General features: G+C 50.7%; 1 protein-coding gene and 2 long non-coding RNA genes across 3 annotated transcripts in view; 2 read left to right on the top strand and 1 right to left on the bottom strand.

Annotated features, from left to right (window-relative positions):
- Positions 1–1,819: 1,819 nt before the first annotated feature.
- The window catches only part of Vav1 (vav guanine nucleotide exchange factor 1), a 67,947-nt gene continuing 43,056 nt past the window's right edge, over positions 1,820–26,710 (bottom strand). Inside the window, exons 26-27 of the mRNA XM_052193711.1 lie at positions 21,740–21,891; positions 1,820–3,340 (exon numbers count right to left, since the gene is read on the bottom strand). Coding sequence (XP_052049671.1) covers positions 3,287–3,340; positions 21,740–21,891 — 206 coding nt within the window. The 3' untranslated portion in view covers positions 1,820–3,286. The remainder of the gene's footprint in view (positions 3,341–21,739; positions 21,892–26,710) is intronic.
- Positions 4,255–4,713, top strand: LOC127693032 (uncharacterized). Its single transcript, XR_007979572.1, has 4 exons — positions 4,255–4,353; positions 4,393–4,472; positions 4,511–4,590; positions 4,629–4,713. It is a non-coding gene; the product is annotated as an uncharacterized LOC127693032 (long non-coding RNA).
- On the top strand, positions 6,886–21,216 carry LOC127693031 (uncharacterized). The gene is made up of 13 exons (XR_007979571.1): positions 6,886–8,062; positions 9,287–10,142; positions 10,966–11,230; positions 11,565–12,161; positions 12,258–12,953; positions 13,051–13,769; positions 15,667–15,932; positions 16,065–16,162; positions 16,723–16,853; positions 17,215–17,710; positions 18,333–18,727; positions 18,992–19,120; positions 20,995–21,216. It is a non-coding gene; the product is annotated as an uncharacterized LOC127693031 (long non-coding RNA).

The raw sequence follows: 26,710 nt of genomic DNA, 5'->3' as shown, positions 1-26,710 counted from the left end.
TAACAGCACTTTGGTAGTGGGGCTGTTTGCTGGCCTGTTTGAAGACATGGAGTTAAGTCGGATGCACATATGTTGAGTATGGATGGAGCTGGGGAAGGACATGGAAAGGGATACATGGATACATAAATGACCATGACTCATTGTACACATAAATAAATTCTTAGGAATAAAGAAACACGTTTAAACGTTTATGTGTGTGGATGAGTTGCCAGCATGTCTGTCTATGCACATTGTGTGCATGGTACCCGCATAGGCTTGAAGAGGGCATCAGATCCCCTGGAACTGAAGTCACAGATGGCTGTGTCTTGCCATGTGGGTGTGGGGAACTGAACCCAGGTCCTCTACAAGAGCAGCCAGGGCTCTTAACCACTGACCCATCTGTCCAGCCCAGAATAAAGAACTTTTTGATTTTTAAGAGAAGCTCTGACATCCCTCTTTCCCAGCACCAAGAAAAGAAATGGTCTGCAGTTCTCCAGCCCAAGCTGTCCTCTTGTCTGGCAGAGGAAACACTGACAGCTTTGCAGACAAGAGAGAGACCCTGTCTCAAAAGAAACAATGACAACAAATGAGAAATTATAAACAAGGTTGACCCCTAACCTCCACATATCCATGCACACATGTGCACACATATGAACACACACACACATACATACACATGTGCTTATATGCACAAGAAGAAAAGGAGATACAGTTAATGTGGCACCTCTCTCTGTTCTGGAGATCCTGTGAAACATCCCAGGGAAACCTTATAGCCCCAGATCCTTATCTTGGGGTTCTGACTGCGGATGGCACAGCTCAGGACACCAAAATCATGATGGTGGTGCTATAGACTGGCTCTAGAATCACCTGAAAATCCATTCTCTGTCAGTGGTTAAGGGGTTATCTAGATTAGGCTAACAGACTGTGAGTGGTCCCATCCTGTGGGCTGGGGTGCTGGACTGAACACCAGCATTCACCACCCCCCACACTAACTGTGGGTACTGTGTGACCAGGCAGCTCACACGCCTGCCACCATGCATGCCTTCCCTGCTGTGGTGGACCATTGTAAATCTTTCTTTTAATTGCAGTTCTCAGAGTATCTTATCCCATCAATGAGAACAGCAGGTACCATGAAAATGTGACACTTTGGAGAATGAAACAGAGTGCCTGGTTAGCTTTAGCTGTTAACACAGCTACTCTGAGAGTCTACACTGAGTAACTGACCAGATTAGACTGGCCCGTGGTCATGTCTGTGAGAGATCATCTTAACTAACGGTACCTGATGAGGACGGTGCCTCCCTAGACGGGGCTGTGTAAGAAAGCCAGCTTGAGCCACTGGTGGAGATAGATGCAGAGACCCACAGTCAAATATTAGGCAGAGTTTGGGGAACCCTATGCAAGAGGGGGGGTGAAGAATTGAAGGAGCCACAGAGGTCAGGGATACCACAATAAAATTCACAGAACAAATATGAGCCCAAAGAGGCTCCCAGAGACTGAGATGCCAACCAGAGAGCGTGCATCGGGATGGAGCGAGGCCCTCTGCACATCTGCTACAGATGTGCAGCTTGGTCTTCACGTGGAGCTCCTACAGCTCCTACAGGGCATGGCGGGCTCTGGCTCTGTTGCCTGCCTTTGGGACCCTTTCCTACTGCTGGGCTGCCTCAGCCAGCCTCAGGAGGAGAGGGGGTGCCTCACCTTACAGCAGTTTGCTATGCCAAAGCTGGTTGGTATCCATGAGGGGCCTCCACTTTTCTGAGGAGAAGGAAAGGAAGGGCGGATGGCGGAGAAGAAAAGGGAGAGGGAGGGACTTGGAAGTGAGGAAGGACGGGAAGCTGCCATCTGGATATAAAGTAAATAAAACTTTATTGCTGAAAAAGAGGAAGGGAAGCCGAGCATAAAGCAGAGAATGAGGCAGTAGGAGCCTCCCCCGTGGCCTCTGCCTCAGGTCCGGATTCGGCTCCTGCCCTGGCTTCCAGCTGTGAGGAACTGTACACTGGAACTGTAGCCAAACACAAATCTTGACCTCCACAAGGAGCATTAGGTCATTTGCCACAGCAACAAAAATCAAAGTAGGACACAGGTCATGATTAATAACTGCACCAGGCCAACAGGCAAAATGGTCCTGGGCAAACCAGTGTGGTTGCTCTACCTGGCAGGCAGAGGAGGCAGAGAAGGGTTCTGATGTGAACAGGTTATCTCCTCAGGACACCAGAGCCAACGTTTATAGGAGTTAAACTGGATTTTTGAAGAGCATATTTTGAGGGGCTGGAGAGATGGCTCAGTGGTTAAGAGCACTGACTGCTCTTCCAAAGGTCCTGAGTTCAATTCCCAGCAACCACATGGTGGCTCCCAACCATCTGTAATGAAATCTGATGCCCTCTTCTGGTATGCCTGAAGACAGCTACAGTGTATTCATCATATATATAAAATAAAGAAAAAAAAAGAGCATATATTGAGGGTGTTTTTCCCTTACTCAGCATAACACAGAAGGAGAGAACTCAAAACATTAACTTCTATTATAAGAAAGCTGAGGCAGGAGGATGACAAGTTGAAGGCCAGCTGTAATATGTTCAAGGTCACTCTGGCCTATATAACAAGACCCTGTCTTAAAGATGTTAAAGTGGCATGGAGTGTGACACAGCAGCAGAACCCCTTGCCTAGAATCCTGAATTAAGGGCTGAGGGCATGGTCAGGGGTGGAGCCCTGCCTAGAATCCCCGAGTGGGCAGTTGGGGGCGTGGTTGGGGTGGATAACCTGCCTGTAATCTCCCAGTGAGGGGCTCAGCTGTAGTGTGTTTTCCTATCACGTCGAGATCATTCCTTGGTACTGAGGACAAAAAAGATGGGGGGGGGGGAGGTGTAGACTTGACTTCTGTAATCCAGACCCTGTAAACACAGCACTCTCCTCTGCCACGTAGGAATCCCAGGTCTCCTTCGACCTGTACTGTAAAAGTCAGAGAAGGGAGGCCTCCACACAAGGAGGGCATTGCTGAGAGAGCTTGGGTTGTGTGCACCCTCCCTGTGGCCCCCCTTACAGTCAGTCTGGAGCACACCCGTTCCCGCTCTCCTCACTTTATTAGAATCAGTTGCCTCAAGCCCCAGCTTTCTTGGAGGACTGAAGAAAAATCAGTGTGTTATAAATTAACCATCTCCGGGCTTCATCCTGGGAACCCTGCCAGCTGGCCACTAGCCATCCGCACTCCATGCAGATCCCCTGCCAGTGAAGACAGCTCACGGCCCCTCAGCCCTGCTAGCAGCCTGGGCTCAGTCTTCCTCTGCCTCGCTCTGTGTCCTGCAGGGCACCAGGCTCAGCAGTATTCGGAATAGTCTTCCTCCACATAGTTAGACGGGAACCAGCCAATCTGGAGAGAGAAGAAAAAGGCATCAGAAAGCCACTGCCGTCTTGGTGCTTCACCCGCAGGCTGGCCCCTCCTGCCTTGGGACGTTCACGCGTATTGCTGACTCCTCCCCCTCTGTTCTCATACAATGATGGCCCTCCAACTCCTAAAGTCTCTGCTCATGGGTCACCTTGTGGGTAAAGCCTTCCAGTCACCCTGCTTATTGTAGTAAGCACCACACACTCTTTTCTCTTGCTTGTTCTCTGCAGAATTCACCATCATCTGAATGATCACATGTTCTGCCTGTTTACAGGATTAATTGCTAAACCAATTTCCCTTCCCCAACACAACACGGTGTCGACAAGAGCAGGAAATTTTGACTCCTACTTGCCAGACTCCCAAGAGCCTAGAATAGATCCCAGTACTCAGTAAACACTTTATCAATATTTCTTGGAATGTTAGGTGGACAGATAGATAGATGGGTGAGTGAAAGATAGGTAGATAGATAGATGGATAGGTAGATACATATATACATGCATGGATAGATACATAGATACATAGATGATAGATACATATGTACATGTATACATACATAAACAGATAGGTGATAGATAGATAATAGATACATAGGCATAGATATATGGATAAATACATAAATAGACACATAGATGATATATACATAAACTAATAGATGATATATATATATGATAGATACATAGACAGAAATAGATACATAGACATAGATAAATACATAAATAGATACATAGATATATGGATAGATAGGTAAATGATACATACATATATATATACACACAGACAGACAGATAGATACATAGATACATACATAGATAATTGAGCAGATGGGTGGATGGATGATGCATAGATAGATGAGCAGATGGATGAAGAGATAGAAAATGGATAGATGGGTAGACAGATGAGTGGATGGGTGAATGGAAGGGTGGATGGATGGGTAAATGGATGACTGGATGGATGGAAGGGTGGATGGATGGGTAAATGGATGACTGGATGGATGGAGGGTGGATGGATGGGTAAATGGATGACTGGATGGATGGAAGGGTGGATGGATGGGTAAATGGATGACTGGATGGATGGAAGGGTGGATGGATGGGTAAATGGATGACTGGATGGATGGAGGGTGGATGGATGGGTAAATGGATGACTGGATGGATGGAGGGTGGATGGATGGGTAAATGGATGACTGGATGGATGGAAGGGTGGATGGATGGGTAAATGGATGACTGGATGGATGGAGGGTGGATGGATGGGTAAATGGACGACTGGATGGATGGAGGGTGGATGGATGGGTAAATGGATGACTGGATGGATGGAAGGGTGGATCAATGGGTAAATGAATGGATGGATAATGATGAGTGGATACATAGAAGGGTGGTGAGTGGATGAGTGAGGTTAGATGGATAAATGGAAGGATGATATGAGTAAACAGACGGGAACGGGTGGATGATAGTTTGATGAATGGATGGAATGATGGGTGGGTGGAGAGACAGACACATAAAAATGATGGTTGTGCAGACAGACAGGTGACTGGCAAATAGATGCTTAGATAAATCCCGTCTGCCCCCAGACTTTCTTAAACACTCTGAACGACTCTTTCAACCCCTAAATGTCTACACCGTTCACTAAATGTGACAGCAAATGTGTTTAACAATTTATGAGCATTTCTCCAAATCACAGGAGCTTTGTGAAGTGTTTCTCCCAATAGAATAAAAGTTCTAACCAGTGTCCTTATCTCCACTCAACAAATACTTGAGAAAACCTTTCCAGCAAGGAAGAATGCTAGATGCTCAAATACATCAGCTGCTGAAAGGAAGAAAGGTCTCCATCCAAGGTACAAAGTAGGAACTCAGCCAAAGCAAGCCAGCCCGAAGTGTCTTCTTTTTCCTTGAAGCCAGGACCAGAGCAAGCAAAGAGCACTGCGGTTCACCCCAAGTCTGCCTCTTCACACATTCAATGGTTACTGCGCACCTACTGTGCGCCACACCCTGTGACAAAGCAGAGAGCCACACAGACACATCCCATCCATTTCCTCTCCCACATTTGTCAGTCACTCTCTCACCTTTCACACTGAGGGATTTGTCTTCTGTATGCTCCCCAACCTTACTGTCCTGTCTAGTTTTATATCAGCTCGACACAAGCATGAGTTATGTGAAAGGCAGAGCCTCAATTGAGAAAATGCCTCCATAAGATCTGACTGTAGAGCATTTCCTTAGTGGTCGATGGGAGAGGCCCCAGCCCACTGTGGTGGTGGTGCCATCCCTGGGCTGGTGGTCCTAAGGTCTACTTTTTAAAAAGCAGGCTGATCAAGCCATGGGGAACAAGTCAGTAAGCAGCACCCTCCGTGGCCTCTGCACCAGCTCCTGCCTCCAGGTTCCTGCCCTCTCTGATTTGATGATGAACTGTTATATGAAACTGTGAGTGAGTAAATCCTTTTCTCCCATCTTTGCTTTTGTCATCACAGCAATAATGACGCTAAGACACTTACTGATACTCTGTTTTGTTGGGGGTGAGGGGGATACAGGATCTCTTAAAAACCTGGAACTCACCAATTAGATAAGACTGGCTGTTTAGTGAGGCTGAGTTATCTGTCTGTCTTAGTCTTTGCAGCACTGAAATTATATATATGGATGCCACTGTACCCATTTTTCTTTTTATATGAATAATGGGGAGGATGGAAGGAAAGGGTGGACCAGTGGACAGATGTACACATAGGTGACTGAACAAGTCAATGAATGAGAGGATGGGCAAATAAATGGGTGGGATCTGGGGGATATATGAACTGATAGATGGGTGGGTTATGGGGGTGGATGAACTAATGGATGGGTGGGTTATGGAGGTGGATAAACTGATGGATGGGTGGGTTATGGGGTAGATGAACTGATGGATGGGTGGGCTATGGAGGGGTGGATGAACTGATGGGTGGGTTATAGGGGTGGATGAACTGATGGATGGGTGGGTTATGGGGTAGATGAACTGATGGATGGGTGGGTTATGGGGGTGGATGAACTGATGGATGGGTGGGCTATGGAGGGGTGGATGAACTGATGGGTGGGTTATAGGGGTGGATGAACTGATGGATGGGTGGGCTATAGGGGTGGATGAACTGATGGATGGGTGGGTTATAGGGGTGGATGAACTGATGGATGGGTGGGTTATAGGGGTGGATGAACTGAAGGATGGGTGGGATATGGAGGTGGATGAACTGATGGATGGGTGGGTTATGGGGTGGATGAACTGATGGATGGGTGGGTTATGGGGTGGATGAACTGATGGATGGGTGGGTTATGGGGGTGGATGAACTGATGGATGGGTGGGCTATGGAGGGGTGGATGAACTGATGGATGGATGGGTTATAGAGGGGTGGATGAACTGATGGATGGGTGGGTTATGGGGGTGGATGAACTGATAGATGGGTGGGTTATGGGGGTGGATGAACTGATGGATGGATGGGTTATGGGGGTGGATGAACTGATGGATGGGTGGGTTATGGGGGTGGATGAACTGATGGATGGATGGGTTATGGGGTGGATGAACTGATGGATGGGTGGGCTATGGGGTGGATGAACTGATGGATGGGTGGGTTATAGAGAGGTGGATGAACTGATGGATGGGTGGGTTATGGGGGTTGGATGAACTGATGGATGGGTGGGTTATGGGGGTGGATGAACTGATGGATGGGTGGGTTATGGGGTGGATGAACTGATGGATGGGTGGGCTATGGGGTGGATGAACTGATGGATGGGTGGGTTATGGAGGTGGATGAACTGATGGATGGGTGGGTTATGGGGGTGGATGAACTGATGGATGGGTGGGTTATAGGGGGTGGATGAACTGATGGATGGATGGGTTATGGGGGTGGATGAACTGATGGATGGGTGGGTTATGGGGTGGATGAACTGATGGATAGGTGGGTTATGGGGGTGGATGAACTGATGGATGGGTGGGTTATGGGGTGGATGAACTGATGGATGGGTGGGCTATGGGGTGGATGAACTGATGGATGGGTGGGTTATGGGGGGTGGATGAACTGATGGATGGGTGGGTTATGGAGGTGGATGAACTGATGGATGGGTGGGTTATGGGGGTGGATGAACTGATGGATGGGTGGGTTATAGGGGGTGGATGAACTGATGGATGGATGGGTTATGGGGGTGGATGAACTGATGGATGGGTGGGTTATGGGGTGGATGAACTGATGGATGGGTGGGTTATGGGGGGTGGATGAACTGATGGATGGATGGGTTATGGGGGTGGATGAACTGATGGATGGGTGGGTTATGGGGTGGATGAACTGATGGATGGGTGGGTTATGGAGGTGGATGAAATGATGGATGGATGGGTTATGGGGGTGGATGAACTGATGGATGGGTGGGTTATGGGGGTGGATGAACTGATGGATGGGTGGGTTATGGGGGTGGATGAACTGATGGATGGGTGGGTTATGGGGGTGGATGAACTGATGGATGGATGGGTTATGGGGGTGGATGAACTGATGGATGGATGGGTTATGGGGGTGGATGAACTGATGGATGGGTGGGCTATGGGGTGGATGAACTGATGGATGGGTGGGTTATGGGGTGGATGAACTGATGGATGGGTGGGTTATGGGGGGTGGATGAACTGATGGATGGATGGGTTATGGGGGTGGATGAACTGATGGATGGGTGGGTTATGGGGGTGGATGAACTGATGGATGGATGGGTTATGGGGGTGGATGAACTGATGGATGGGTGGGTTATGGGGGTGGATGAACTGATGGATGGATGGGTTATGGAGGTGGATGAACTGATGGATGGATGGGTTACGGAGGGGTGGATGAACTGATGGATGGGTGGGTTATGGAGGGGTGGATGAACTGATGGATGGGTGGGTTATGGAGGTGGATGAACTGATGGATGGGTGGGCTATGGGGTGGATGAACTGATGGATGGGTGGGCTATGGGGTGGATGAACTGATGGATGGGTGGGTTATGGGGGTGGATGAACTGATGGATGGGTGGGTTATAGAGGTGGATGAACTGATGGATGGGTGGGCTATGGGGTGGATGAACTGATGGATGGGTGGGTTATGGGGTGGATGAACTGATGGATGGGTGGGTTATGCAGGTGGATGAACTGATGGATGGATGGGTTATGGGGGTGGATGAACTGATGGATGGGTGGGTTATGGGGTGGATGAACTGATGGATGGGTGGGCTATGGGGTGGATGAACTGATGGATGGGTGGGTTATGGGGGTGGATGAACTGATGGATGGGTGGGTTATAGAGGTGGATGAACTGATGGATGGGTGGGTTATGGGGGTGGATGAACTGATGGATGTATGGGTTATGGAGGGGTGGATGAACTGATGGATGGGTGGGTTATAGAGGTGGATGAACTGATGGATGGGTGGGTTATGGAGGGGTGGATGAACTGATGGATGGATGGGTTATGGAGGGGTGGATGAACTGATGGATGGGTGGGTTATAGAGGTGGATGAACTGATGGATGGGTGGGTTATGGAGGGGTGGATGAACTGATGGATGGATGGGTTATGGAGGGGTGGATGAACTGATGGATGGGTGGGCTATGGGGTGGATGAACTGATGGATGGGTGGGCTATGGGGTGGATGAACTGATGGATGGGTGGGTTATGGGGTGGATGAACTGATGGATGGGTGGGTTATGGAGGTGGATGAACTGATGGATGGATGGGTTATGGGGGTGGAAGAACTGATGGATGGGTGGGTTATGGGGTGGATGAACTGATGGATGGGTGGGCTATGGGGTGGATGAACTGATGGATGGGTGGGTTATGGGGGTGGATGAACTGATAAATGGGTGGATTATGGGGGTGGATGAACTGATGGATGGATGGGTTATGGGGGTGGATGAACTGATGGATGGGTGGGTTATGGGGGTGGATGAACTGATGGATGGGTGGGTTATAGAGGTGGATGAACTGATGGATGGGTGGGTTATGGGGGTGGATGAACTGATGGATGGATGGGTTATGGGGGTGGATGAACTGATGGATGGATGGGTTATGGGGGTGGATGAACTGATGGATGGGTGGGTTATGGGGTGGATGAACTGATGGATGGGTGGGTTATGGGGGTGGATGAACTGATGCATGGATGGGTTATGGGGGTGGATGAACTGATGGATGGGTGGGTTATGGGGGTGGATGAACTGATGGATGGATGGATGGGTTATAGGGGTGGATGAACTGATGGATGGATGGGTTATGGGGGTGGATGAACTGATGCATGGATGGGTTATGGGGGTGGATGAACTGATGGATGGGTGGGTTATGCGGTGGATGAACTGATGGATGGGTGGGCTATGGGGTGGATGAACTGATGGATGGGTGGGTTATGGGGGTGGATGAACTGATGGATGGGTGGGTTATGGAGGTGGATGAACTGATGGATGGGTGGGTTATGGGGGTGGATGAACTGATGGATGGGTGGGTTATGGGGTGGATGAACTGATGGATGGGTGGGTTATGAAGGGTGGATGAACTGATGGATGGATGGGTTATGGGGGTGGATGAACTGATGGATGGGTGGGCTATGGGGTGGATGAACTGATGGATGGGTGGGTTATGGGGTAGATGAACTGATGGATGGGTGGGTTATAGAGAGGTGGATGAACTGATGGATGGGTGGGTTATAGGGGTGGATGAACTGATGGATGGGTGGGTTATGGGGTGGATGAACTGATGGATGGGTGGGTTATGGGGTGGATGACTGATGGATGGGTGGGTTATGGGGGTGGATGAACTGATGGATGGGTGGGTTATGGAGGTGGATGAACTGATGGATGGGTGGATTATGGGGGTGGATGAACTGATGGATGGGTGGGTTATGGGGGTGGATGAACTGATGGATGGGTGGGTTATGGGGGTGGATGAACTGATGGATGGATGGGTTATGGGGGTGGATGAACTGATGGATGGATGGGTTATGGGGGTGGATGAACTGATGGATGGGTGGGCTATGGGGTGGATGAACTGATGGATGGGTGGGTTATGGAGGTGGATGAACTGATGGATGGGTGGGTTATGGGGGTGGATGAACTGATGGATGGGTGGGTTATGGAGGGGTGGATGAACTGATGGATGGGTGGGTTATGGGGTGGATGAACTGATGGATGGATGGGTTATGGGGGTGGATGAACTGATGGATGGGTGGGTTATGGGGGTGGATGAACTGATGGATGGGTGGGTTATGGGGGTGGATGAACTGATGGATGGGTGGGTTATGGGGGTGGATGAACTGATGGATGGGTGGGCTATGGGGTGGATGAACTGATGGATGGGTGGGTTATGGGGGTGGATGAACTGATGGATGGATGGGTTATGGGGGTGGATGAACTGATGGATGGATGGGTTATGGGGGTGGATGAACTGATGGATGGATGGGTTATGGGGGTGGATGAACTGATGGATGGATGGGTTATGGGGGTGGATGAACTGATGGATGGGTGGGTTATGGGGGTGGATGAACTGATGGATGGATGGGTTATGGGGGTGGATGAACTGATGGATGGATGGGTTATGGGGGTGGATGAACTGATGGATGGGTGGGCTATGGGGTGGATGAACTGATGGATGGGTGGGTTATGGAGGTGGATGAACTGATGGATGGGTGGGTTATGGGGGTGGATGAACTGATGGATGGGTGGGTTATGGAGGGGTGGATGAACTGATGGATGGGTGGGTTATGGGGTGGATGAACTGATGGATGGATGGGTTATGGGGGTGGATGAACTGATGGATGGGTGGGTTATGGGGGTGGATGAACTGATGGATGGGTGGGTTATGGGGGTGGATGAACTGATGGATGGGTGGGTTATGGGGGTGGATGAACTGATGGATGGGTGGGTTATGGGGGTGGATGAACTGATGGATGGGTGGGTTATGGAGGGGTGGATGAACTGATGGATGGATGGATGGGTTATGGGGGTGGATGAACTGATGGATGGGTGGGTTATGGGGTGGATGAACTGATGGATGGATGGGTTATGGGGGTGGATGAACTGATGGATGGGTGGGTTATGGGGGTGGATGAACTGATGGATGGGTGGGTTATGGGGGTGGATGAACTGATGGATGGGTGGGTTATGGGGGTGGATGAACTGATGGATGGGTGGGTTATGGGGGTGGATGAACTGATGGATGGGTGGGTTATGGGGTGGATGAACTGATGGATGGGTGGGTTATAGAGGTGGATGAACTGATGGATGGGTGGGTTATGGAGGGGTGGATGAACTGATGGATGGGTGGGTTATGGGGTGGATGAACTGATGGATGGGTGGGTTATGGAGGTGGATGAACTGATGGATGGATGGGTTATGGGGGTGGATGAACTGATGGATGGGTGGGTTATGGGGTGGATGAACTGATGGATGGGTGGGCTATGGGGTGGATGAACTGATGGATGGGTGGGTTATGGGGGTGGATGAACTGATGGATGGGTGGGTTATAGAGGTGGATGAACTGATGGATGGGTGGGTTATGGGGGTGGATGAACTGATGGATGGATGGATGGGTTATAGGGGTGGATGAACTGATGGATGGATGGGTTATGGGGGTGGATGAACTGATGGATGGGTGGGTTATGGGGTGGATGAACTGATGGATGGGTGGGTTATGAAGGGTGGATGAACTGATGGATGGATGGGTTATGGGGGTGGATGAACTGATGGATGGGTGGGCTATGGGGTGGATGAACTGATGGATGGGTGGGTTATGGGGTAGATGAACTGATGGATGGGTGGGTTATAGAGAGGTGGATGAACTGATGGATGGGTGGGTTATAGGGGTGGATGAACTGATGGATGGGTGGGTTATGGGGTGGATGAACTGATGGATGGGTGGGTTATGGGGTGGATGACTGATGGATGGGTGGGTTATGGAGGTGGATGAACTGATGGATGGGTGGATTATGGGGGTGGATGAACTGATGGATGGGTGGGTTATGGGGTGGATGAACTGATGGATGGGTGGGTTATGGGGGGTGGATGAACTGATGGATGGGTGGGTTATGGGGGGTGGATGAACTGATGGATGGGTGGTTATGGGGTGGATGAACTGATGGATGGGTGGGTTATGGGGGTGGATGAACTGATGGATGGATGGGTTATGGAGGTGGATGAACTGATGGATGGGTGGGTTATGGAGGTGGATGAACTGATGGATGGGTGGGTTATGGAGGGGTGGATGAACTGATGGATGGGTGGGTTATGGGGTGGATGAACTGATGGATGGATGGGTTATGGGGGTGGATGAACTGATGGATGGGTGGGTTATGGGGGTGGATGAACTGATGGATGGGTGGGTTATGGGGGTGGATGAACTGATGGATGGGTGGGTTATGGGGGTGGATGAACTGATGGATGGGTGGGTTATGGGGGTGGATGAACTGATGGATGGGTGGGTTATGGGGTGGATGAACTGATGGATGGGTGGGTTATAGAGGTGGATGAACTGATGGATGGGTGGGTTATGGAGGGGTGGATGAACTGATGGATGGATGGGTTATGGAGGGGTGGATGATCTGATGGATGGGTGGGTTATAGAGGTGGATGAACTGATGGATGGGTGGGTTATGGAGGTGGATGAACTGATGGATGGGTGGGCTATGGGGTGGATGAACTGATGGATGGGTGGGCTATGGGGTGGATGAACTGATGGATGGGTGGGTTATGGAGGGGTGGATGAACTGATGGATGGGTGGGTTATGGAGGTGGATGAACTGATGGATGGGTGGGCTATGGGGTGGATGAACTGATGGATGGGTGGGCTATGGGGTGGATGAACTGATGGATGGGTGGGTTATGGGGTGGATGAACTGATGGATGGGTGGGTTATGGAGGTGGATGAACTGATGGATGGATGGGTTATGGGGGTGGATGAACTGATGGATGGGTGGGTTATGGGGTGGATGAACTGATGGATGGGTGGGCTATGGGGTGGATGAACTGATGGATGGGTGGGCTATGGGGTGGATGAACTGATGGATGGGTGGGTTATGGGGTGGATGAACTGATGGATGGGTGGGTTATGGAGGTGGATGAACTGATGGATGGATGGGTTATGGGGGTGGATGAACTGATGGATGGGTGGGTTATGGGGTGGATGAACTGATGGATGGGTGGGTTATGGGGGTGGATGAACTGATGGATGGGTGGGTTATAGAGGTGGATGAACTGATGGATGGGTGGGTTATGGGGGTGGATGAACTGATGGATGGGTGGGTTATGGGGGTGGATGAACTGATGGATGGGTGGGTTATGGGGGTGGATGAACTGATGGATGGGTGGGTTATGGGGTGGATGAACTGATGGATGGGTGGGTTATGGGGGTGGATGAACTGATGGATGGATGGGTTATGGGGGTGGATGAACTGATGGATGGATGGGTTATGGGGGTGGATGAACTGATGGATGGATGGGTTATGGGGTGGATGAACTGATGGATGGGTGGGCTATGGGGTGGATGAACTGATGCATGGATGGGTTATGGGGGTGGATGAACTGATGGATGGATGGATGGGTTATAGGGGTGGATGAACTGATGGATGGATGGGTTATGGGGGTGGATGAACTGATGGATGGATGGGTTATGGGGGTGGATGAACTGATGGATGGGTGGGTTATGGGGGTGGATGAACTGATGGATGGATGGATGGGTTATAGGGGTGGATGAACTGATGGATGGATGGGTTATGGGGGTGGATGAACTGATGGATGGGTGGGTTATGGGGGTGGATGAACTGATGGATGGGTGGGTTATGGGGTGGATGAACTGATGGATGGGTGGGTTATAGGGGGTGGATGAACTGATGCATGGATGGGTTATGGGGGTGGATGAACTGATGGATGGGTGGGTTATGGGGTGGATGAATTGATGGATGGGTGGGCTATGGGGTGGATGAACTGATGGATGGGTGGGTTATGGGGGTGGATGAACTGATGGATGGGTGGGTTATGGAGGTGGATGAACTGATGTATGGGTGGGTTATGGGGGTGGATGAACTGATGGATGGGTGGGTTATGGGGTGGATGAACTGATGGATGGGTGGGTTATGAAGGGTGGATGAACTGATGGATGGATGGGTTATGGGGGTGGATGAACTGATGGATGGGTGGGTTATGGGGGTGGATGAACTGATGGATGGGTGGGTTATGGGGGTGGATGAACTGATGGATGGGTGGGTTATGGGGGTGGATGAACTGATGGATGGGTGGGTTATGGGGGTGGATGAACTGATGGATGGGTGGGTTATGGGGTGGATGAACTGATGGATGGGTGGGTTATAGAGGTGGATGAACTGATGGATGGGTGGGTTATGGAGGGGTGGATGAACTGATGGATGGATGGGTTATGGAGGGGTGGATGAACTGATGGATGGGTGGGTTATAGAGGTGGATGAACTGATGGATGGGTGGGTTATGGAGGGGTGGATGAACTGATGGATGGATGGGTTATGGAGGGGTGGATGAACTGATGGATGGGTGGGTTATGGAGGTGGATGAACTGATGGATGGGTGGGCTATGGGGTGGATGAACTAATGGATGGGTGGGCTATGGGGTGGATGAACTGATGGATGGGTGGGTTATGGGGTGGATGAACTGATGGATGGGTGGGTTATGGAGGTGGATGAACTGATGGATGGGTGGGTTATGAAGGGTGGATGAACTGATGGATGGATGGGTTATGGGGGGTGGATGAACTGATGGATGGGTGGGTTATAGAGGTGGATGAACTGATGGATGGGGTGGGTTATGGAGGGGTGGATGAACTGATGGATGGGTGGGTTATGGGGTGGATGAACTGATGGATGGGTGGGTTATGGGGTGGATGAACTGATGGATGGGTGGGTTATGGGGGGTGGATGAACTGATGGATGGATGGGTTATGGGGGTGGATGAACTTATGGATGGATGGGTTATGGGGGTGGATGAACTGATGGATGGATGGGGTTATGGGGGTGGATGAACTGATGGATGGATGGGTTATGGGGGTGGATGAACTGATGGATGGGTGGGTTATAGAGGTGGATGAACTGATGGATGGGTGGGTTATGGGGGTGGATGAACTTATGGATGGATGGGTTATAGAGGTGGATGAACTGATGGATGGGTGGGTTATGGGGGTGGATGAACTTATGGATGGATGGGTTATGGGGGTGGATGAACTGATGGATGGATGGGTTATGAAGGGTGGATGAACTGATGGATGGGTGGGTTATGAAGGGTGGATGAACTGAGGGATGGATGGGTTATGAAGGGTGGATGAACTGATGGATGGGTGGGTTATGGAGGTGGATGAACTGATGGATGGATGGGTTATGGAGGTGGATGAACTGATGGATGGATGGGTTATGGGGGTGGATGAACTGATGGATGGGTGGGTTATGGGGTGGATGAACTGATGGATGGGTGGGTTATGGGGGTGGATGAACTGATGCATGGATGGGTTATGGGGGTGGATGAACTGATGGATGGGTGGGTTATGGGGGTGGATGAACTGATGGATGGATGGATGGGTTATGGGGGTGGATGAACTGATGGATGGGTGGGTTATGGGGTGGATGAACTGATGGATGGGTGGGTTATGGGGGTGGATGAACTGATGCATGGATGGGTTATGGGGGTGGATGAACTGATGGATGGGTGGGTTATGGGGGTGGATGAACTGATGGATGGGTGGGTTATGGAGGTGGATGAACTGATGGATGGGTGGGTTATGGGGGTGGATGAACTGATGGATGGATGGGTTATGGGGGTGGATGAACTGATGGATGGATGGGTTATGGGGTGGATGAACTGATGGATGGATGGGTGGGCTATGGGGTGGATGAACTGATGGATGGGTGGGTTATGGGGTAGATGAACTGATGGATGGGTGGGTTATAGAGAGGTGGATGAACTGATGGATGGGTGGGTTATGGGGTGGATGAACTGATGGATGGGTGGGTTATGGGGTGGATGACTGATGGATGGGTGGGTTATGGGGGGTGGATGAACTAATGGATGGGTGGGTTATGGAGGTGGATGAACTGATGGATGGGTGGATTATGGGGTGGATGAACTGATGGATGGGTGGGTTATGGGGGTGGATGAACTGATGGATGGATGGGTTATGGGGGTGGATAAACTGATGGATGGGTGGGTTATGGGGTGGATGAACTGATGGATGGGTGGGTTATGGGGGTGGATGAACTGATGGATGGATGGGTTATGGAGGTGGATGAACTGATGGATGGGTGGGTTATGGAGGTGGATGAACTGATGGATGGGTGGGTTATGGGGGTGGATGAACTGATGGATGCGTGGGTTATGGGGTGGATGAACTGATGGATGGGTGGGTTATAGAGGTGGATGAACTGATGGATGGGTGGGTTATGGGGGTGGATGAACTGATGGATGGATGGGTTATGGGGGTGGATGAACTGATGGATGGATGGGTTATGGGGGTGGATAAACTGATGGATGGGTGGGTTATGGGGTGGATGAACTGATGGATGGGTGGGTTATGGGGGTGGATGAACTGATGGATGGATGGGTTATGGAGGTGGATGAACTGATGGATGGGTGGGTTATGGAGGGGTGGATGAACTGATGGATGGGTGGGTTATGGGGTGGATGAACTGATGGATGGATGGGTTATGGGGTGGATGAACTGATGGATGGGTGGGTTATGGAGGTGGATGAACTGATGGATGGATGGGTTATGGGGGTGGATGAACTGATGGATGGGTGGGTTATGGGGTGGATGAACTGATGGATGGGTGGGCTATGGGGTGGATGAACTGATGGATGGGTGGGTTATGGGGGTGGATGAACTGATGGATGGGTGGGTTATAGAGGTGGATGAACTGATGGATGGGTGGGTTATGGGGGTGGATGAACTGATGCATGGATGGGTTATGGGGGTGGATGAACTGATGGATGGATGGGTTATGGGGGTGGATGAACTGAGGGATGGATGGGTTATGGGGGTGGATGAACTGATGGATGGGTGGGTTATGGGGTGGATGAACTGATGGATGGGTGGGTTATGGGGGTGGATGAACTGATGCATGGATGGGTTATGGGGGTGGATGAACTGATGGATGGGTGGGTTATGGGGGTGGATGAACTGATGGATGGATGGATGGGTTATAGGGGTAGATGAACTGATGGATGGATGGGTTATGGCGGTGGATAAACTGATGCATGGATGGGTTATGGGGGTGGATGAACTGATGGATGGGTGGGTTATGGGGTGGATGAACTGATGGATGGGTGGGCTATGGGGTGGATGAACTGATGGATGGGTGGGTTATGGGGGTGGATGAACTGATGGATGGGTGGGTTATGGAGGTGGATGAACTGATGGATGGGTGGGTTATGGGGGTGGATGAACTGATGGATGGGTGGGTTATGGGGTGGATGAACTGATGGATGGGTGGGTTATGAAGGGTGGATGAACTGATGGATGGATGGGTTATGGGGGTGGATGAACTGATGGATGGGTGGGCTATGGGGTGGATGAACTGATGGATGGGTGGGTTATGGGGTAGATGAACTGATGGATGGGTGGGTTATAGAGAGGTGGATGAACTGATGGATGGGTGGGCTATGGGGTGGATGAACTGATGGATGGGTGGGTTATGGGGTGGATGAACTGATGGATGGATGGGTTATGGGGGTGGATGAACTGATGGATGGGTGGGTTATGGGGGTGGATGAACTGATGGATGGATGGGTTATGGGGGTGGATGAACTGATGGATGGGTGGGCTATGGGGTGGATGAACTGATGGATGGATGGGTTATGGGGGTGGATGAACTGATGGATGGGTGGGTTATGGGGTGGATGAACTGATGGATGGATGGGTTATGGGGGTGGATGAACTGATGGATGGGTGGGTTATGGGGTGGATGACTGATGGATGGGTGGGTTATGGGGGGTGGATGAACTAATGGATGGGTGGGTTATGGAGGTGGATGAACTGATGGATGGGTGGATTATGGGGGTGGATGAACTGATGGATGGGTGGGTTATGGGGTGGATGAACTGATGGATGGGTGGGTTATGGGGGGTGGATGAACTGATGGATGGATGGGTTATGGGGGTGGATGAACTGATGGATGGGTTGGTTATGGGGGTGGATGAACTGATGGATGGGTGGGTTATGGGGGTGGATGAACTGATGGATGGGTGGGTTATGGGGGTGGATGAACTGATGGATGGATGGGTTATGGGGGTGGATGAACTGATGGATGGATGGGTTATGGGGGTGGATAAACTGATGGATGGGTGGGTTATGGGGGGTGGATGAACTGATGGATGGGTGGGTTATGGGGTGGATGAACTGATGGATGGGTGGGTTATGGGGTGGATGAACTGATGGATGGGTGGGTTATGGGGGTGGATGAACTGATGGATGGGTGGGTTATGGGGGTGGATGAACTGATGGATGGGTGGGTTATGGGGGTGGATGAACTGATGGATGGATGGGTTATGGGGTGGATGAACTGATGGATGGGTGGGCTATGGGGTGGATGAACTGATGGATGGGTGGGTTATGGAGGTGGATGAACTGATGGATGGGTGGGTTATGGAGGGGTGGATGAACTGATGGATGGGTGGGTTATGGAGGTGGATGAACTGATGGATGGGTGGGCTATGGGGTGCATGAACTGATGGATGGATGGGTTATGGGGTGGATGAACTGATGGATGGGTGGGTTATGGGGTGGATGAACTGATGGATGGATGGGTTATGGGGGTGGATGAACTGATGGATGGGTGGGTTATGGGGGTGGATGAACTAATGGATGGATGGGTTATGGGGGTGGATGAACTGATGGATGGGTGGGCTATGGGGTGGATGAACTGATGGATGGGTGGGTTATGGAGGTGGATAAACTGATGGATGGGTGGGTTATGGAGGGGTGGATGAACTGATGGATGGATGGGTTATGGGGGTGGATGAACTGATGGATGGGTGGGCTATGGGGTGGATGAACTGATGGATGGGTGGGTTATGGGGGTGGATGAACTGATGGATGGATGGGTTATGGGGGTGGATGAACTGATGGATGGGTGGGCTATGGGGTGGATGAACTGATGGATGGGTGGGTTATAGAGAGGTGGATGAACTGATGGATGGGTGGGTTATGGGGGTGGATGAACTGATGGATGGGTGGGTTATGGGGGTAGATGAACTGATGGATGGGTGGGTTATGGGGGTGGATGAACTGATGGATGGATGGGTTATGGGGGTGGATGAACTGATGGATGGGTGGGTTATGGGGTGGATGAACTGATGGATGGATGGGTTATGGGGTGGATGAACTGATGGATGGGTGGGTTATGGGGGTGGATGAACTGATGGATGGGTGGGTTATGGAGGTGGATGAACTGATGGATGGGTGGGTTATGGGGGTGGATGAACTGATGGATGGGTGGGTTATAGGGGTGGATGAACTGATGGATGGGTGGGTTATAGGGGTGGATGAACTGATGGATGGGTGGGTTATAGGGGTGGATGAACTGATGGATGGGTGGGTTATGGGGGTGGATGAACTGATGGATGGGTGGGTTATAGGGGTGGATGAACTGATGGATGGGTGGGTTATGGGGTGGATGAACTGATGGATGGGTGGTTTATGGGGTGGATGAACTGATGGATGGATGGGTTATGGGGTGGATGAACTGATGGATGGGTGGGTTATGGGGTGGATGAACTGATGGATGGATGGGTTATGGGGGTGGATGAACTGATGGATGGGTGGGTTATGGGGTGGATGAACTGATGGATGGGTGGGCTATGGGGTGGATGAACTGATGGATTGGTGGGTTATGGGGGATGGATGAACTGATGGATGGGTGGGTTATAGAGGTGGATGAACTGATGGATGGGTGGGCTATGGGGTGGATGAACTGATGGATTGGTGGGTTATGGGGGATGGATGAACTGATGGATGGGTGGGTTATGGGGGTGGATGAACTTATGGATGGGTGGGTTATGGGGGTGGATGAACTGATGGATGGATGGGTTATGGGGGTGGATGAACTGATGGATGGGTGGGTTATGGAGGTGGATGAACTGATGGATGGGTGGGTTATGGGGGTGGATGAACTGATGGATGGGTGGGTTATGGGTTGGATGAACTGATGGATGGGTGGGTTATGAAGGGTGGATGAACTGAGGGATGGATGGGTTATGGGGGTGGATGAACTGATGGATGGGTGGGTTATGGGGGTGGATGAACTGATGGATGGGTGGGTTATGGGGTGGATGAACTGATGGATGGGTGGGTTATGGGGGGTGGATGAACTGATGGATGGATGGGTTATGGGGGTGGATGAACTGATGGATGGGTGGGTTATGGGGGTGGATGAACTGGTGGATGGGTGGGCTATGGGGTGGATGAACTGATGGATGGGTGGGTTATGGGGGTGGATGAACTGATGGATGGGTGGGTTATGGGGGTGGATGAACTGATGGATGGGTGGGTTATGGGGGTGGATGAACTGATGGATGGATGGGTTATGGGGGTGGATGAACTGATGGATGGGTGGGTTATGGGGTGGATAAACTGATGGATGGGTGGGTTATGGGGGGTGGATGAACTGATGGATGGGTGGGTTATGGAGGTGGATGAACTGATGGATGGGTGGGTTATGGGGGTGGATGAACTGATGGATGGATGGGTTATGGGGGTGGATGAACTGATGGATGGATGGGTTATGGGGGTGGATGAACTGATGGATGGGTGGGTTATGGGAGTTGATGAACTGATGGATGGGTGGGTTATGGGGGGTGGATGAACTGATGGATGGATGGGTTATGGGGGTGGATGAACTGATGGATGGATGGGTTATGGGGGTGGATGAACTGATGGTTATGGGGGTGGATGAAATGATGGATTGGTCGGTTATTGGGGATGGATGAACTAATAAATCAGCTGGTTCTGGGATTTGAACTCAGTCTTCAAGTTTGTAATGCAAGCACTTTATCAGCTGAGAGCTAACCCAGTCCAGTGGCAAACATTTTACCCTCATCTCTGGAAGGGTGGGCAAGAAGCTCCCTTAGGAATCCCATTTCCCATCACCATCCTGACCACTCCCTAGTGTGACTGCTTGGTTAGAGTTCAGCACAATCTCACTAAACAATGCTTCACAAAGACAACAATTGGAGAATGCTCCCTTTGCACCCAGAAACATCTCCATCTCATAGGAGGCCCTCAATAAATTGATGTAGGTGGGGAAAATATGTTAAATCCCAGTGTCCTTTCACCTCTCTTCTGAGGCATGACCTGCACAGGAGCCACACTCCATCTCACCACAGCCAGGACACTCACTGCACACCCCACCCAGATTGCCATCTCTCCAGCCTCACCCGGCCGTAGATCTCCCCACGCCACCAGCCTTGCTGTCCCTTCTTGTTGAGGATCTTGATGATATCACCCTCCTTAAGGGACAGTTCCGACCGGTCTCGGGCACAGAAGTCGTAGCGGGCTTTGGCAGTGCCAAAATACTTGGTGCTTCCAGCTGTGAAGAGAAAATGAGATACCTAAGTATCTGCCGTAAACACCCAGCCATTATCTGTAGACAATGTAGAGAGGAGATGTGTTCTCAGGAGAGTACCATCTATTTGGACTTTTGTGATGATTAGCTTCAATTGTCAACTTGACCCAACCTAGACTCATCCAGGAAGAGAGTCTCAGTAAGGGGTTGTCTACACTGTGTTGGCCTGTGGATATGTCTACTTGAATTGTCTTAATGTAGTGAATTGATGTGGAATTTTCAGCCCACCAAGAGTAGCATCATTCCTTAGGCAGAGACTGGTGGGAGGGCAGGGGGCGGAGACTTAAACCAAATAAGAGTGGACAAAGTTAGCTGAGTGCAAGAGCAAGCACACACTCATTTCTCTCTGCTCATAACTGCTGACATGATGTGACCAGCTGCACGGCGAGGGACAGTAACCTGGAATTGTGACGTAAATAAGCCCTTTCTCCCTATGTTGCTTTTCGTCGTGATAGTTTGTCATATCAATCGACATGAAACAAGAGCATGCCCAGTACTGAGTGACCTCTAAGTGAAGGGACACAACTCTACTTCCAACACTGGCCTCCCAGCCTGGTGAGTACCCAAGTTTAGGAAATTTGAATTTGTTTTTAAGCAGGGTCTCATGATGTAGCCCAGTGTGGTTCGACTTGGTCATTCTCCTACCTCAGCCTCCTCCTCAGTGGGATTATAAACACACACCATCGCACCTGGTAAAACCAGGTCTTCCATAATCGAAATAGTATTTTGTGTACACTCAATTCCTCTACATCTGTGAGGCCCTAACCAGCATATTTAGGTTTCACAGATTCACAGAGAGACTATGTTTTAAAAAGTCATTACAGGTGGCTAGAGAGGTGATTCAGAGGTCCAATCCCAGCGCCCACATGGAGACTGCCAACCACAGAGAACTCCATTTCCAGAAAATTTAACATTCTCCCTCATATTCTGTGAACACTGCTCTCAAGTGCACATAGCCATGCATAGACACATCTATACACATAATTAAAAATTAAAAATAAGAGGAATCTCAGTGTCAGTGGTGCCAAGACAAGTGTTGTTAGGGAGAAGGGTGGTGGCTGTAGCTGCTGTTCTGTCTCTAGAGTTCCATCCAGACTCCACTGAATTGCTGAGACTCAGTGAGAAGTGCAGACAAACACTGCAGGCCTCATGCGGCAGGCACAGCAGGAAGCAAACAAGTGTAGAGGTGGAAGAGTAAGAGAAGCTGAGCAGCTTGAGCCCTCTGAAGAGAGGCGCAATCATGACACAAAGGCCGGTGTTGCTTGATGGTGAACCCCATTGTCATTCAACAGAGCCAGGAAGAGACACAAGTGCCAGTGGACCTGTGCCTTTTCCTTTGAGAAACCCCACCACAGTGTGAGCCCCTGTGGGTCCCAGAGCTGCATCCTAGGCTAGGAAGAAGAGCAGAACCTGCAGAGTGGAGACCACAGCTGGCTGTCATGTCTGGCTGTGTTGACATCTCATTGGCCCATCTGCTGATCTCCCTAGTTGCTTGTGGCTCAGCCATGAGACTGTGCAACTCTATGTTGAATTACGTTTTTGCTGTGCTGGGTTTAACTTTGGCCAGGGATGTACTTCCTTTGGAATCTTTGGATTGGACAGACATTTAACCATCATACCATTCGAAAGAAGATGTCACCGATGGCTCTGGGGGAGGGGCGCTATGATGGGCAAGAATGTGATGGAGAGATGAGAGAGAAAGAGAAGGGAAATGATTTGTGCACTAGGAAGAGGCAGAGCTGGAGACACGAGGGTAGTGAGAAACAAACCGATGTGACTAGCCTGTGCTCCCCGAGGCCATGGTGAAGGCCCAGCCAGTGCTGCCACCGAGGGCCATGTCTGGGTCTGTGGCACTGCAGCAGCTGGGGTCTATGTCAATGTCCACAGCCCACGTTACCACCAAAGGCCATAAGGACGGCCTGGGCTGGGCTGCTACCTGGGGCCATATAGATGTCCAAGGACTGAGCAAAGCTGGCCACACCCTCGCCTGGCCAGTATGATAGAGCTGGCCCCACCCCTCACCTGCCACAGAGAACTGGTCCTACTCTCAAATGCCAGGAAGTGGCATGGATATGGAAGAGATGTCCCACCCCCACCCCTTGCCTCCTACAGCAGGGAGGGGAGCTGGCCCTGCACCCCCCACCCCTACTCACTGCCTACCCTTACCCACTCCCATGCCCCCACCCACTACACTCACCCCCAGGCAAAGCAGGAGAGTTGGCCCTACTGGTGAGGGTACACAGTGCTGTCAAGTACTCAGTTACCACCCAGGCCCAGATCACGGCTTAGAGTTAACCCACTCCACCATCTTCTCCACCTATGGTATCTGTGACACAGGGCAACAACAGGTACCCAAGAGGAGTCTAAACGAGGAGCCAGTGTTGGAAGTGTGGCAGAAGCCAGAGTCTTTGAGACAGATGATGACTTACTACAGTGATCATCTGAGAGTAAAGTCATTTGGACAGGAAGGGTGTACTGCACAGCCTGCTGTGACACACTGCAGCAGGGACGGTGTACTGCACAGCGTGCCATGACACACTGCAGCTTTCTTGGCAATGTGGGGATTTTGTTTGTTTTGTTTTGTTTGTTTTCTCTGGGGGAAGGTTGCAGAGGTGGAGGACAGATGTGGAGAATTAAGGAGATCACTGTGTTTGGGGTGCATGATGTGAAATTCACAAGTTTTGCAGGCTTGTGCATGGAACTAGAAAATATCATCCTCTGGATGGCCCTTCCTTTAATTTCTGCTCCATACGTTGTCTCTGTACTTCCTCCCATGAATATTTTGTTGATCCATCCCCTATACAGATACCAAACCCAGACACTAGTGCAGATGCCAAGAAATTCTTGCTGACAGGAGCCTGATACGGCTGTCTCCTGAGAGGCTCTGCCAGAGCCTGACAAATATAGAGGCAGATGCTCGCAGCCAACCATTGGACTGAGCACGGGGTCCTCAATAGAGGAGTTAGAGAAAGGACTGAAGGAGCTGAAGAGGTTTGAAACCCCATAGGAAGAACAACAATTTCAGCCAACCAGATCCTCCAGAGCTCCCAGGGAGTAAACCACCAACCAAAGAGCACACATGGAGGGATCCATGGCTCCAGCCCCATATGTAGCAGAGGATGGCCTCGTCAGGCATCAGTGGGAGGAGAGGCCCTTGGTCCAGTGAAGGGTCAATGCCCCAATGTGGGAAATGCCAGAGTGGGGAGGTGGGAGTGGGTGGGGAGGTGGATAGGGGAGCACCTTCATATAAGCAGGGGGAGGGAGGATGAGATAGGGGGGTTCCAGAGGACAAACTGGGAAAGGGGATAACATCTGGAATGTAAATAAATGAAATATCCAATAAAAAAGGAAAGAAAATATCATCCTTAGTGAGGTAACTCAGACCCAAAAAGACATGCATGGTATGTACTCACTAGTAAGTGGGCATTAGCCAAAAAAGCACAGAATATCCAGAATACAACCCATAGAACTCAAGAAGGTCAACAAGCTGAAGGGCCCAAGTGAGGACGCCTCCGTCCCACTTGGAAGGGAGAAGAAAACAATCACAGAGAGTGAGGGACCTTGGTGAAGGGAAAAGGGAAACATGGTCAAGAATCGGGGGGGGGGGAGGGGGGGAGGGAACAGTAGTGAAGTCCTGAGGGCCAGCAGAAAGATGGACACAGGCAACCTCGGGAGGTAGGAGGTGAGGGGACCCTCTAGAATGTACCAGAGACCTGGGAGGTGAGAGACTCTCAAGACTCAAAGCAAGGGACCCTAGATGAAATACCCTACTGTGGGGAGAGGGAACTTATAGAGTTCACCTCCAGTAGAAAGACAGGACATCGAGTGGAGGGATAATGTTGCCGCACCACAGCCAAAAACTCTCACCCAGAATTAATCCTGTTTAAAAGAAGCACAGGGACAAAAATGGAGAAGAGCCTGAGGTAAAGGAGGTCCAGTGACAGGCCCAACTTGGGATTCATCTCAAGGGAGGCTCCAAGACCTGACGCTATGACTGACGCTATGGCGTGCTTACAGATGGGAGCCTAGCATGGCTGCCCTCCGAGAGGCCCAGCCAGCAGCTGAAAAAGTCAGATGCAGATATTTACACCCAACTAATGGACAGAAGCCAGGGACCCCTGTTGTTGAATTAGAGGAAAGCTGGAAGAAGCTGAGGAGGAGGGTGACCTCATAGGAAGACCAGCAGTCTCAATTAACCAGGACTCTGAGATCTCTCAGACGCTGAGCCACCAACTAGGCAGCACACACCAGCTGATATGAGGCCCCCAACACATGTACAGCAGAGGACTGCCTGGTCTGGCCTCAGTGAGAGAAGAGGCACCTAACCCTTGAAAGGCTTGAGTCCCCAGGGAGTGGGGAGGTCTGGTGGGGTGGGGTAGGGGTGGGGGACATCCTCTTAGAAATTAGAAACAGTCAGAGGGCGGACCGGGAGGGGGATAACTGGATTATAAACAAAGATTAAATAATAATTATTATTATATCAACATATATGCAAATTATATATACATATATATTAAAAACTAAGGGCTAGAAAGATAACTCAGTAATTAAGAATGCTGGCTACAGCCAGCCAGTGCTGGTACACAGCACTCAGAAGACAGACACAGGTAAATTTCTGGGTTCAAGGCCAGCCTGCTCTATAGAGCAAGTTTCAGAACAGCCAAGACTACATAGAGGAACCCTGCCTCAAAAAGAATAAGAAGGAAGGAAGGAAGGAAGGAAGGAAGGAAGGAAGGAAGGAAGGAAGGAAGGAAGGAAGGAAGGAGGGAGGGAGGGAGGGAGG

The sequence above is a fragment of the Apodemus sylvaticus genome, chromosome 9 (genome assembly GCF_947179515.1).
Source record: "Apodemus sylvaticus chromosome 9, mApoSyl1.1, whole genome shotgun sequence".
Classification (NCBI taxonomy): domain Eukaryota; kingdom Metazoa; phylum Chordata; class Mammalia; order Rodentia; family Muridae; genus Apodemus; species Apodemus sylvaticus.
The sequence above is the reverse complement of the archived record's forward strand: the minus strand, read 5'-3'. Positions and strand labels throughout refer to the sequence as shown.